General features: G+C 37.3%; 1 protein-coding gene across 1 annotated transcript in view; it reads left to right on the forward strand.

Annotated features, from left to right (window-relative positions):
* The window catches only part of VWDE (von Willebrand factor D and EGF domains), a gene marked incomplete at both ends in the record, with an annotated part of 38,937 nt that overhangs the window by 10,812 nt on the left and 13,523 nt on the right, over positions 1–14,602 (forward strand). The window contains 10 exons of the mRNA XM_080364207.1: positions 81–146; positions 853–1,112; positions 2,651–2,740; positions 3,884–4,028; positions 4,659–4,873; positions 5,241–5,314; positions 7,079–7,352; positions 8,768–8,976; positions 9,410–10,395; positions 11,598–11,734. Of these exons, the coding sequence (XP_080220333.1) occupies positions 81–146; positions 853–1,112; positions 2,651–2,740; positions 3,884–4,028; positions 4,659–4,873; positions 5,241–5,314; positions 7,079–7,352; positions 8,768–8,976; positions 9,410–10,395; positions 11,598–11,734 (2,456 nt within the window). The remainder of the gene's footprint in view (positions 1–80; positions 147–852; positions 1,113–2,650; positions 2,741–3,883; positions 4,029–4,658; positions 4,874–5,240; positions 5,315–7,078; positions 7,353–8,767; positions 8,977–9,409; positions 10,396–11,597; positions 11,735–14,602) is intronic.

Raw genomic sequence — 14,602 nt, forward strand, 5'->3', positions numbered from 1 at the left:
ATGTTTTTAACATATGGCAATAATTAAAGAGCATGGATGTACATACTCTGTAGAATATACAATTTAAGAAACATTTTTAGTTGTTACAGATGCAAACCCACAGACCTGTGGTCCTGAGGGAAAGGAAATTCAAGGTGTCTGTAGCAGTAAGTAGCTTGTTTTGATTTTCAAGACTTTCTGTGCATCTGTGACCCAGTAATGTCAACATTTAGTCATATTCTCTCTTGAATAAAAACAGGTTCATGTTATCAAGTGTTTTGCCTGGTTGGTTGCAAAATGAGCAGTTTGGAGGTAATTTCAGACCTTGGATTACAAATGCTTTCATATCATGATATTCAGAATAAGTACCAAAATGTTAAAAAACTAATTTTAATAATGCTGATTTACAGATTACTTTGACTCTTGGGAAGTCAAATATAAGATGAATCTACAAATCATTCTGTTGCTCATTCTGTTCTTTTTTACTTAGCCTTTCCCTGCTTCCCCCTTTCTCTGTGAGTAAGTACTCTTCTGTCAGGCAAATTCCTTTGCATGTTGCTCTCTCCTGTCTGGTAAAATAATTAATTGCATTTTATTCACTTGGTTTTGTTTTTTTTTCCCCATTTTTCATTACCTTCCTATGGGCTAGAATATAATTAACAGCTGAGAAAGAGGTTTTTCTGCTTTTAATAATTAATAAAAGGAACATACACGTTTTCTCTGATTCTCTAAGCAATTATATAGTGTTTTTGCATATGAAAAAAAGGTAAATATTATTAGCATACTAGCTGACAAAATGTATGTCAGTGTCATTTCATCTGATATTGTTTCTGCACAGAATAAAATGTGCAAACAACACTTCTGTTTGACTAGGTAACCTGGCTCCTTCATCATCTCCATCTGTGTCACTGCCACTACCAGCCATTCCTGAAGTTGTAGCAGAGTTGATCAAAGGCAGCATATACCTAAGGTGTACTTTCGGTGCTCCTTTTGCAAACAGCTCGGTTGGATTCATTATAACTTGGTCAAGACTTTCTCCTGAAGGTATCAAAGAAGAACTGAAACATGAGACAGCAGTTCATACGTTCTCACTTCTAGAACTAGATGGGATAAACGTCAGACTTGGAGATAGAGTATGTTAAGAATAATTATGATGTCTTTGTATCTTAGTAAATCTGTTATTTCTCCTTGATAGCTATTTTATCTAAAGGTATATGGTTTCATAAATGCTTAGGGATACTAACAGTTGTTAGACAGAGTCACAGCACTGTGCTGTATAATTTTTCTTGACAGAAGCATATTGCCTCTAGTTGTTATTTACACCAACAGTGTTCATATGAATGTGAAAATACCACAGAAGATTTATATAATTGTCACTGCTGTTGAGGTTTTGAGACTTAATACAGTATAGTGTGTCTCCAGGAGATAAATGTTCATTCAAGTTGCATCTTCTTCACCCTCTACTGTGATTTTGTATGATACTGTAAATTAGGAGGATTTTTGGACACAACTGCATCTGAGAGGCTGTGAGAGCTAGAGGCTGTGAAAAGCTGTGGTTTTGATTCACTGGATAGATTTATTTACTCTGAATCAATAATGAGCTGCTGCTTGATGGCTTTGTCTCTAGTGTCAGATTTAAATGGTTTAATCTGTGCCATCAAAAGCAGTGGGAGTACCTGCATTAACTTGCATGGTGGCAGAATCAAAGTCTAGGCTTTCGTGGTAACTTTGAAATGCTTAAGCATTGGAAAATCAATAAGATTCCTACCTGTATACATAAAAATACAGGTTAATTTTTCCTGGCCAAAATCAAAACCAAAAAAAGCACATGATTGATGTATATGTGCATGTGTGTTCAAGTCAAAGCCACGCTGCTTGGATGGCGTATGGACAACAAGAGCAAGTGCTAATCCTCAAAAATCCTCTGGGGATTTTTTGAATAGTTGCCTGACAGTATTAGTTCAGCGGCAGTCGAAAGGAAAGTCACAGTCATAAACTACCTGCTGCTGCTATGAATCCTTGGTTTTCTCAGGATCTCAAGTATTGCATGTGTGCTCAACACATCTCAAAAGGGATACATCAAAAGAAACATGCAAAAAAATACAAAGCCAAATCAAAACCACAGTGTCTAATAGCATGGAACTGATTCAGAATAGGGAAATTATGGTAAATTCTTCAGCTTGAAAAAGATTATCCAGGCCCATAACATCAGGAAAAAAGTATAAGTAAGAAGAGGAGGAGGAAGGGATGCTTGTTTTACAGAATCCAAGATCTAATGGGCTCTAAAGGCAACAAATGTGAAATGAAGCAAAAGGAGTGAGTAACATGTAATAAAGTATAGAATGCATTTCCACAACATGTCATGAGGTGTAGAAATTCTCTGAAATGGATTTGTTAAGTCCGTGGAGACTTAGTTGCTTGTTAAACATGATGGTTTATATGCAGCCTCTAGCTCAAGAAGTCCCTGCACCACTGGTGGGGCATGGAAGGAAAAGATCTTAAGATGCTCAGTCTATTTCTGTGTTTTTCTTAAGCAGCACCACTGGCAATTGTTATCTTCTGATGCATACAGAAGACTGGGCATGGCGAATCCATCAGACTGACCTGTGATGACTGGGTTTTATCTTACCATAATAAAAATGTATTCTATTATTTTGGTTTTACTCTACAGATCTACTGTAGCATTTCTACTTTTTTTGTGGAGAAGCCGGATATACAGAGCTCTTCTGTTGAGAGCAAGGAATTTTTTGCTGGCATTAAGGTAATTTTGAAATAAAATAATGTTTACATTATTGTGGTAGTCTTTCTGAGTATTGCTACAGCAGATCATCCTCAGACTAGAAGGCACTCAAAATGTGGTAACTGTGAATTAAAAGAGTATGTTGTTGACTGTAGTGAACTTAAATTTACCAAAAAGCAGAAAGGTCAAAGCTGTTTCTGTGATCCCTGTGTACTCAGGGTGCTGGAAGGCTGAATTGGTAACTCATGCAAGTTGTAACAACATAGTGAAAGCCCCAATCTCCAGCAGCTAGTGTTGACTCTTGCTGTTATTTGTAACCTAAGGAGGACCACAGCTCAGACTTGAGCCCTGGCATGCTGTTCTCTGTTGCATTTCACTGTTCCTGCCTGTTCTGGTGTGATTTTGGCCCATGCCAACAGGTTCTCAGAGGACAGGCAGGGCCTCTTCCCTGCTGGTCTTGGGGTGAGGGATGGGTGAGGCCAACTTAGTCTGGGCTTAGACATGGAAACGGGGACATGAGCTGTGCCATGCCACTTGGTCAGGTGCCAGAGTCGAGACTTATTTAATTCTTACTGTGTCTATAGCTACAGGGGCCAATTTGATGGCCAGGGAAAGGACCCCAGTCCCCGAAAGACATACTGTACATGATTATCTGTTGGGAATCATCCTGTTTCACTCAGTGTACAATGCCCAGTCATAGACCCCTGTTACTTACCTGTAGTTGCATTTTTTGTCATGTATTTATAGTGACTTGTGTTTTAAGTATACAGAGAGGAATCCCAGGACAACTGAGGTGCTCCCAAATGCTTCCTCCCAGACAATACAGCAAACTGCTTGGATTTTGGTTTCCAGAAGTGACCCAGAGAATACATTTTTGTGGTGTTAATGTGGTTTGCTAATTCCTTACCTTTCTAGGTAGTCTTTACTCTTGCCTTTTCCTTATCTTTGCCCCTTGTTCTCAAGACTTGCTGATGTGTCCTCATCTTCTGGCCAGTATGTCGCTGCTCTTCAGACCACCTAAATAAGCCTGATCAAGTGGATCAGACCATGCGCCATGGCATTCAGTCTTTTTAGTTTTTTATACTTTACTCCTAGCTGGTTAGTAAGCAATACTGTAGTTCACCCCCAAAGACTGCATTTTAAGTACAATTTCTTCTGTGCTAGATACATCCAGAAACATATGATATATCAGAAGATGGGAAGGAACACAAACTGTCAATAGAAAGTAGCATTCCTATTCCTTGTCCTGAATTTAGCCAGCTTGAAAGTGACTGCAAAATCTCACTAACATTAATAACTGTTGACGAAGGTAAGTATCCTGATTTTTGTTGCATTTTCTGTGTTTAATGTGTTTTTCCAAATATTCCTGCTGGTCTGCTTCTTTGGAGAAGCTGTAACATTGTAAAATACTTCCTAAAATGTTAAAACAAAATATTGACAGGCTGTATATACTGCTGCTGAAAGTATGGAAGAATGTGTGTCAATAATCCATTACTACTTGAAGTCAGCAGGTGCTTTGGGCAGCTATGGATATTGGACAGAATACTGTAATACTAGCAAAGTTTATAATTCCGTTCACTTTTACTTGTTGTGTTCCAAGTATTGTATAAGCAGTTGTGAAGTCCTCATTTTTTTTTTTTTGCTATTATTGTTTTCTGTAGTACTTTCTGAACCACAAGTACTGTGAGCCCCAGGAGGAGCCTTGCCTATGCAGACAACTATTTTAGTGTCACATCAGCAAGACTATAGTGATTTTCATTTGGCTATCAAACTGGAATATTCAAAGCCATTTACTTGGATGTGTGTATGAAGGAAAATGTATAGTTATTTTCATTTACAAAAATGCTTGTAAATAAGTTAGTATCTATATTAACAGTAGTATACAAAATGTGACTTTTTTAGAGTAAAACTCACTATTTTTGTGTTTTCATTAAAACAGGTAAAGAGCAGTTAGGTTTAAACTTGGCTCTTTCTTCTTGTCATGTGGATCTTCTCCAGAAACCCTGCAATAATGGAATCTGTAGTCAAGCTGTCATTTATTTCACTGCTGTAACAGACTTCATGCAGGATGGAGACAGAATTACCAGAATTGCAGTCGAACCTATATCCAGTGAGAATTTCCTGTGGAATGGCTATGTTCCAGAAAGTACACAGGTTGAAAATCTTCATGTTAATAGCTCTGTAAAAGCAATTGGCCAGAAATTTGGCTGATGTAAATGAAGCATCTATTTTAGTTGTGATATGCTAGCTCACATCAAGATTTCTAAGCGGTCAATTTTACATTGTTTTATTTTCATTCAAATTCTGCATTTTCATTAGAATGAAGTTTGTTTTGTTTGTTTGTGGTTTTGTTGTGGTTTTTTTTGTTGTTGTTTAAATTTGAATATAAATATAACTACTTAGCTTGGTTTAAAGTATAATATAACATAATTATTAGAAAGTAAACTAGTATGATAAGATAAATAACGTGCCTGAGTCTATTTCTTAATCTGACATGGCAATGTGCTGCTTTGTTTTGAAGATTACAGTAAAGGATCTACCCACTGCCTACTGCTACTCATTTACTGACCCTCATATAATTACATTTGATGGCAGGTAATCACTGGATTGCTGCTCTTCATTTTAAGTAGTTTTGTTTGTTTGCTTATTTTTAATACCCTTTGTTGGACAATAAGGATAAACATGCTGTCTCTAGTCAAAGCTTGCCAGTCACAATGATGTTTGTAGTGTTTGTATTTCTAAATGCAAGTTTTAGGTTGTGGCAAAAGAATGAAGCAAATAGACTATTTCTATTTTTAGAGAAGTATGCCAGCATAGTTTTCCTTATTTCTGGGTGTCATTATCTGAATCCCTGTATGGATCAAGTTGCTAGAAGCTATCTGCTGTCTGTAACATTGTGCCGAGTTCATGAATGGCATTGAAAGGGACTTGCTGTTGTCACTTGCATATCACTGACCTTCTTTCTGAAGAGAACACAGCTTCCTTGGCCACAGCTGGCATGTTTTTTGTGTGCTTCTGTCTTTCCAAGTGTTTCTAATTCATGGAAGGTGTCAAAATAAACACAGGTGCCACACATGGACCTGTATATTCCCTGCTCAGCAGAAGCACATTTCTTCAAGTAGCAGAGTGAGAGGAGGAAGAAATATTGCCTCCAAAAGTGGATGTTCAGCCCACAACCCTATTCTTGTGAGTTTGATAAAGGAGGGGAAAAGACAAGTTGTAATTGCTTCTCTGATGGCACTGTGACTAGTAATAATAATAATAATTATAATAAAGTCACTGGGGTTATGCCGATCTTGCAGTTTGTCCTTCAGTGGAAATTACAGGGATGGACTCACTGGGCATTTTAACCATGGATGCATTTTCATCAAGATTTCTTATGAAGCAATGATGCTGCAGGGAAAGAACTTTATCCTTAAAAAGAAAGTCTGTTGCTACTTTATTTTAGAAATGGGGGAAACAAATAGAAAAGGAACTGTCCTTACTGAATCATGGATGATCTTGTGCAGTCCCAGTAGGGTAACCATCTGCAGTTTGTCTGCTGCCCTATTATACACAAAGCAAATCGCCATTCTGCAATTAACTGTCAAATGCCATTTATAGCCAAGGGGCTGTTAAACTTGCAGCAAAAATTTGGGCTCTTTTAATTTTTTTTTATTTTCCTTCTTACTGCTGAATCATTAAATTGGCTATTTTAACCTTGCTTCAGGGAACAGATGGCTAACCCTAAGGAAAAAAAAAGGAAGTAGTTTTTTATGGTTTTCATCTTAAATCAATTTCAGATCTGTGGGAGTAAGCACTCCCTATCTCCATCTTAACAAAGCAGACCTTTCTAAAAGTATGTGACTTTCCAAATCATTTTGTCAAGGGTGCTTATGCCGTCTTCAGCAGCTGCCCCCGACAGGCACACTACTATGCATCTTATTGCTGCATAGATGTAGTGCTGTAGAAGCACAGAAGTTGAGAAGTACTCTCCAGTTCCTGCTCATATGCAATGTTTAAAAAAAAAAAAAAAAAAGAAAGAATGACAGTGGCTTCATGGTTATGTTTCCATTTACAACCATTTTCTACATGTACTCCACTTATGATCCTTCTTTTATTCACTATTTTTCTGCTGTAAAACAAGTTTATTTTTTAATTTTGGAGCTATATAGGGGGAGATATGATGGTGCTTGTTCAGAACAAAGTTGTGTGTTGGTTTGTGAGCTGTACTCTTTGTTTTTTCTGATGCAGGAAAATGAGTTGCAGTATCAAAGTTCACCAAATATTAGAAATGTGTTTTAGATAGAGTTGCTGACACGTGATGATATAGTCATTTTATAACTAAAGCAATATCACACACTGTTCTTTTGATTCCAGACTCTATGACAATTTTAAAACAGGAACCTTTATTCTCTATAAGAGTACATCTCGAGATTTTGAAGTTCATGTTCGCCAGTGGGACTGTGGAAGTCTTCACTACCCAGCATCCTGTAACTGCGGCTTTGTTGCCAAAGAAGAAAGTGATATAATTGCATTTGACATGTGCAGTGGTCAGCTACGCGAGTCACAGCCACATTTATCTGTAATAAGTAGCGACACAACAGGAAGCAATGTCAAAATCACTGAATCCTACCTAGGAAGAAAAGTAACAGTAAGTAGTAAATAATGACTTGCGGACATAATGGTTATCTATCTCAGCAATTGTTTTTACCAATTCACACCAACTGCAGAACTAAAACATGCTTTATTTTCTGCAATTAAGCAATAGCATAACATTTATCTTTCAGTCCTAGTCCTTTGGCCAATGTTTTGCTTGTAAGTGAAGGTGTTGTCCTCAAAAACAAGGATGCATCAACATGCATACCTTTCTGGAACCATGTTGTCAATCACAGTATACAACCCTTGTGTGAAAGGTGCAGTTTTCAGATTCGATATGCACATACTTAGCAGCCCTAATGTTTCCAAAATGAGATCTCTTTATGCTCCATTTTGCTCATTCCACTGTCATATAGAAAGGCTGTGCATATAGATAATTAAGAACGCCAAATGACATCCACAGTATTACAAGTGTAGATGGTTTCTCTAGAGAATGTGGCCCTCAGATAAACATTCCCATTTGCTTTTGTAATTTCCTGTAGCTTTTCTTTTGTAGATAGAATTGCTTTATGACTGCACTGAATGTCAAATGAAGCAGAATGTAAAAATGAAGCCCTCAACAGTTCTTTAATCACTCTGTTGGTCTGGAAGGCACGTCATAAAAACAGATATGCGTTTTCAACTTGGGTTTGGCTTTTGATATAAGAATATTTTAAATATTTAAGTTTTATCTGAAGCACTTCATCTGAACACCTCAGATATTAAATATTAAGGTAATGTTAGGCGGTAGAGGAAGTAAAAAGATACTGAGGAACCAGAAAAATTAAGTGAATTGCTCGGATTCATACAGCAAGTTAGTAATAGAGACAGCATTTAAACTTGTGGTGGATTTTGTTCTTGAGACTTCTAGTATTTCTTTCAAGAGATTGTACAGTTGCCTACAATTGAATAGTAAATATTTGTTACTATTCTGATCTATCCAGAACATTTAGGATCAGCTTTGCAGGTAGACAGTGACTCTATATTAAGCTACTACCACAGGGAACCATCTAGCTGACAAAAAGAAATTTGGGAAAGATGCTGCCAAAGAATCCGTTCGTGTTACCAGATTCATTCCTTTCCATATGCAAGCATGTGAAGAGTGAGCAGCCCAGCTGATCTTTGATTCTCTGTGGTTTTGCAGTCACTGACCTTCCACAATACACCTGCTAATGATGGATGAAGTTTATGGACCTATAGTGTACCATTTGACTGCCTGCTGAGCTTGAGATGTATAGGGTTTTTATTTACAGGGCTTCACAAGAAGAAGGAATAATGAAATTTGATCCAGAATAGTTAGAGCCAGAATTTAATGGAATGTCTTTATATTCCTGGCCTTGTCCAGTTGTTCCTGGCTAATAAACATACCTGGTTTTACTAGGTAAAATAAAAATAATGTTTCTCATGATGGTATCACCTATCTCTTTCTAGGTTTTGTTTTCTTCTGGAGCTTTCGTTCGTGCTGATGTGAGTGAATGGGGCATGAGCATAACACTTAGGGCACCCAGTGCAGATTACAGACACACAGTAGGACTCTGTGGCACGTTTGATGGAAGTGCAGAGAATGATTATCACACTGCAAGTGGAGTGGAAATCCCAGACCATACTAATATTCTTTCTTCTTTTATTAAGGAGTGGAGGTAACAAAATTTTTCTGTTTCAGTCGAATGTCATCACTTTGGGTTCAACATTTCCTTTACACTCTTGAAAACTTGTTGAAATAAAAAGAAATCTTCCTAAGTTTTAAAATTAATGTTATAATGTCATAGATACGTTCCATAGTAAGTTTCAGAGCAAATACAAACTGAAGAGCCAAATTAGTGTTTAAGTAATATAGTTTGAGTAGGTTTTGGACACAAGATCCACTCTTCTCAGTTCTTCTATTGCAACTTACTCTCATAGTTTTGTGATTTAACTGAAGTCCTTAAATATAGTTGTGTACTGCAGACTCTGTGATCTATTCTGTAGAAGTATGAAACAACTAAAAGAAAAGGAAACATTAATGCTTTACTAAAACAGTGAAAGTAGGCAAGAAAGTTCAGATACAGTTTCGTCTTCTTTTTTCTTCTGCAGAATTTCACCAGGAGAGAGCTTGTTTGACAAGACTCCTGCTTCTTTAACGTCTTCTAGAAAAATAGTCTTCTGTGACTGTGCACTTGAAGATGCTGGATTATATCAATCAGTGGATAAACAAGACACAGTTTTTAGATCAGAACTTCCTCTGTCTTGTAAAGATAGTGAAAACGGTAGATTTCTTTCCTTGATACCAGGACTGGATGTTACTGCTGAGTACCTTGGTCCTGTTGATCTTGTCAGAGGCTTAAAGAAACGTTCATCTGCACATGTCATGGGTTCATCTACACTTCTGCATGAGGAGGATAATCAAACCAAACTTCACGAAACATCACTAGTAAACACACGTGTCTCTGCAACCTCAGCGGGAAATACTGGTGTAGAAAGAGGAGGAACTTCAAGCTCAGGCATTAGAAGAAATTCTTACCATTATAGTAGTCATCTTCACAAAAGTCAATCTGTTACAAGCAGGCAGAAGCGCCAAAATTATTATGAATACCATCCGGTATTTCTGTTCCAAAGTCTTAGCCAAACAGACTTGGAGGGATACAGTTATTTTTTCCCAGAGGACCATGCCACTGACAGAGACCAAAAGTTTCTTCCTTCTTGGCCCACGCCTTCTGGCCTCACCGAGTCCAGCGCTTTGTTACTCTGCCAGCATGCAATAGCTAATTCCAGTATAGGAAGATCTTGTGGTGGCCTTCTTGGCCGGCGAATAGAGGATGCGATTGTTATGTGTGTTAAAGATTTGCTGCTGAAAGATGACCTCAGTTGGGCAGAAGCTTCCCTAGCTCTTCTAGAGAATGAATGTGAGAAGAGAGTTTTGGAAGAAATAAATTATAACCAACAGGAACTAGAAGGGTCAGTTGAGAGTCTGCTTATGGCATTGAAGTGTCCCAGTCTCTGCAGTGGTAATGGGGAGTGTACAGAATGGGGCTGTGTGTGTTTTCAAGGCTACAGCTCATATGACTGCAGCATACTGTCTGGTAAGTGAGGGGGAAAACAAGAGATTTACTTAAATAATGTTCTCAATCTTTGTGCAATATACATATATTTTGCTGCCTTTTTCTCCTGCCTTTGTACATTGACAGGGGTTCCCTGTGGTGGCCCTGTTCATTATCCAGCAATTTCGCTCCAGTTTAATACAGTAGTAATTGTTTTCTATTCAACCTTCTTGCTTCTGAAGGGCAAAACATGGGCTTAGTTTCTGATATGGCAGATTTTAAAAATTTATGACTTGGCGAGTTTGCAATCCAGAATATTGCCCCAAGAGATTAGCAGTGTTCTTGCACGCTGTCTTCTTCAGGAAAGATCTGCTACATTCATCCATTCCGTGATTTTTTATAGTCTATGTGATCCTGTTTATTAACTCTAAGAGGGATGTTTTTCTCTTTGGTGATGTTAGATAACTGTTAGATATGGTGGGAGCAGAACTGATGGTGAAGAAAACAGAGGTGCAGCAAATAGAGCTGGGCAGGAATTTTTTTTTTCAGTAAATAAGACTCACTAAAATTCAGATAAGAGGTACACCAGAAAAATATGAAAAGCACTACAGAAGCCAAAACCCTTTCAAAACAAAATCTGCTAATGTTTTGTTTTGAAATGTTGTTTTTGTTTTAGTAACCTATTTAAAATTTAAGCAAATAGGGAAAGAGGTAACAGAATAATAAAAAATAAATATTTGATTCCTCTTGCAGTCAAACTGGTTTTGCTTCATAAAAACTATTTGAGTGTTCCAGTCTTTGTCGGTTTATTTCCTGAAATAATAATTCCTGAGATGTTTTTGGTTAGTCTTTAAACGAAAAGCTCCTATTATAAATTACTGCATAACTGTAACCTTTACAGTTCTTGTTACTAGGGCCTGAGTTTCATTTAGATTTTGTACTGCAAGTGTAGTGTAAAGAACCATGGATGAGAAAGCAAAACACATATTCACAAGTGTTTGTTACCAGATGAATATTTTCTCTGCTTCATAATATTCACACTCTAAGAGAAGACAAAAAGCCTGGCTTTCAAGTTAAGATTCATTTTTAACAGTAAAAAAATGTTTCTGTTTATGCCTTTCTTCAGCTGGTTCCAGATTTCATTGCTTTTCTTAGTTGGATAGAGAAATAAACATATTGATGAATGTAAAAGCATGTGAATGAGTTAATATACTGACATTCATTGTCTAATTTCTACTTTGAAGACCAGGCTCCAGAAATTACAGAGCTGGAGAATGCTGGGCTGTGCGATATTCGACAGTACGACTGCACATCAGTGAGAGCTTTTGGACATGGCTTCAGGGAGTCACTGAATCTGAAATGTGAAATTATCAAATTACAGGTGGGTCTCCATGAATAGTAAAAATTACATTTTAAACCTCTCAGAGAATGAGGGTCAAAATGTCTAACATATTATTCATTGATGTGGGTACAACCCAATACTTTAGTAGAAGCTAAAGCAAAGGCACTCAGCGCTTTGCAGCAGACACTCGAGTCTCTGCAAGATGGCCATTTCCTCCATGATAAGAGAAACATAAAACATAATGGGAATGTTCAGCAGCCAAGAGGGAGATAACACCATATGGCAGGTATCCATTTAGAAAAGGGCGAGGGCAGCCCTGCTAGTAGCAACCAGTACATTGTGGTTCGTTTTTCTGAAGTGCTTAAGGAGAGGAACTGAAGTATCACTTCTTTGAAGAAGGTACTTCAAAGAAGTTAGGTTAAAGGCATTACTAGATTCCTGTCTCAAATCTAATGCTCAAAATAGCCCTTTTATAAACATAATAAATCTGCTACAAAAAGAGAAAGGCATTTTTCATGTGTTGTCTATTTCCCTGGGGTAGAATACCACAGCTATTTAATGATATGTGTCAGCGCCATACCCGATTTGAACAGGAGATTAAAAATGTTGCACTGTAAACTAAGAGGAATCTGTGTAGAGAGACTGTTGTTCCTCAGACCTAGAATTTGCTCAAGGCAAATTTACAAGCATTTTACAAGTGTTAGCCTGGAACAAATTATCTACAATTACAAGGTTTTATGTCTTGTTAGACACTAGAATACAAAAAGCTTCCATGTAAAATTGGGTTTCACTGATGTGATGGTAGAGAGGCTGGGGGGGAAATGGTGAAAGGGGAACCATTCAATGGGAAACTTTTGTTCCTGAGACAAAATAGTTTTCCTTAGTTAGTTCCAGCAGATGCTAAAATTATTTTGACAAATTAAGCCATGTTGGCTATAGATTTTTCTTAAAACACATGTATCCACTTATCTGCAAGTTGGCTTGAAATTATAAAGTGGAGAGTAAGTTTACACTCCATTAGGTTATAAGACTTTTGGACAAGGCTCACAGTGAGACAGTCATTGGGAATTCACTTATCACAGTTTGAAATGTCTCAGTTTCAACTCATGGCAAGATATTCTGCTAGAACGTTCTTTATTGTAGTATATTTGGCTCCTAACTACAAAAAATTTTCTATTTGTTAGAAAAGGAACACCACTACAGTTACCTGCAGTTAAGGAGGAAGCTTAGAATTCTTTCCTCAAAAATGCAAAAGAAAGGATTTTTTCCTTTTTTTTTCTTTTTTTTTTGTTTAAGTTTTAGTTTTGATTTTTCAATTTTCAAGATGGAGCTATAGTGCCTTTATGCTAATGTCAATGGACTTGCAAGAGTATAGGACTCCATATATTTTGCGATTAAACGTAAATGATCAAAATTTCAAAGAAGAGGTGTGTTGGCAGAATTTAGAGCTAATACATACTGAATTTCTTATTTTTTGTGTTTTCACTCTTGAAAGAATAAATCAGATCCATTGTCCATGGGCTGTCCTACCATGTTAGGAAGGACATAGGTCTTGTGCATGATGCTGAAAGAGGTGATGCAGAGAATTCTGTATTGAAGTACCTCACAGAGGCAGGACTACTGCACATCCCTTAGTACAGGTTTGGGTAGGACATGGCCAAGGAACCTGTGATTATCCAGATGCAGAATTTACTGAGATTTTTGTAAAGGATGAGAGTGTGTTTATGCTCTCCAAAACTAAAATACGGTTTTAGTTTCTTCTTAGTTGTGTTGAACTGCAGAGGTAAGTTTTTCTATGAACATAATAAGCTAGAGTGCTAGTAAATCTGAAGATTTTTTTTAATTGTTTTTTGAAAGATTAATGTATTTCTGAAAAAAATCTGTCTGAACTTGCCTCCAGCTAATAACAAAAGGTTTCTGCATCACATTTCAGAGGTTCTGGTACTAATTGTCTCAAAATTACATATTTAGAAATGTTTAGTTGTTACATTTTTACACACCTTTGCTGTCATTTCCTTAACTGAGTGTAGGGTGAAAGAAAAACAAAATGTTTGGTTGGAAAACAAATAGCCCATATGTATTCTCAGCAAAAGCTTTTTTTTTTCTGTTTGTAAAGAAAAAAAAAAATAAGAAAATGCAAGGCCTTATCAGCAGAAGACTTCCCATGTCAGGATTAGGATTGAATAAATGTCTCAGTTGGCTCCAGTAACTGAAAAAATGTGCCAGCTCAGTATAACCTAGTCAGGCTCAAAATTATTTTGACCTTGCTGTTCTCTTGTTATGTCGGGATTCTTACTTCTATCTAACTTTATTTTCAGTGTGCTTGTCCCTGCTTCCACACCAGTACTTTAGGCAAATAATATTATCATCACTATTCTGTCATCTTGAACTCTGAAGGTAGATCCTTGGATGACTTGTCCTCACTGCAGTTTAGAACAAAAGTTTACAGGGTTAATGGTGTTGTCCAGTGGCTTGTGCAAGGGTTTAATGGCAAACTGCCAATATCCTCCAGCACCCAGAATGATACCTGCGCCCTGCCAAAAACATTATCTGTTCCTTTGACTAAAGCTTATCCTCTTCTGGCAGCAGAGATGGAGGGGAATAGATATACTGATACATTAGATCAGTGCTGGCAGAGGATCACCCACTGCTTAACCTTCCCATTACTCTCCAGCTGGAAGAACTGTTCATCCTTGGCAGTGCAGTGCCAAAGCACCATGGGGCAGGAAAGACTTCTCTGCCTTTGCTTCCACAGTTAAAGGCTCAGGTAGATATCTCTGTGTGCAAATAATGGCATTCAATATTTCTCACTGCATTCTAGTCCAGAGACAGTTGTGTTCAAAGACTGTGCAATATATCCGTTGCTTTGGTTTTGTTGTTTGTTTTTTTTTCCTCATCAAAATATTT

This window comes from Nesoenas mayeri (assembly GCF_963082525.1).
Source record: "Nesoenas mayeri genome assembly, chromosome: 2".
NCBI classification, from domain to species: domain Eukaryota; kingdom Metazoa; phylum Chordata; class Aves; order Columbiformes; family Columbidae; genus Nesoenas; species Nesoenas mayeri.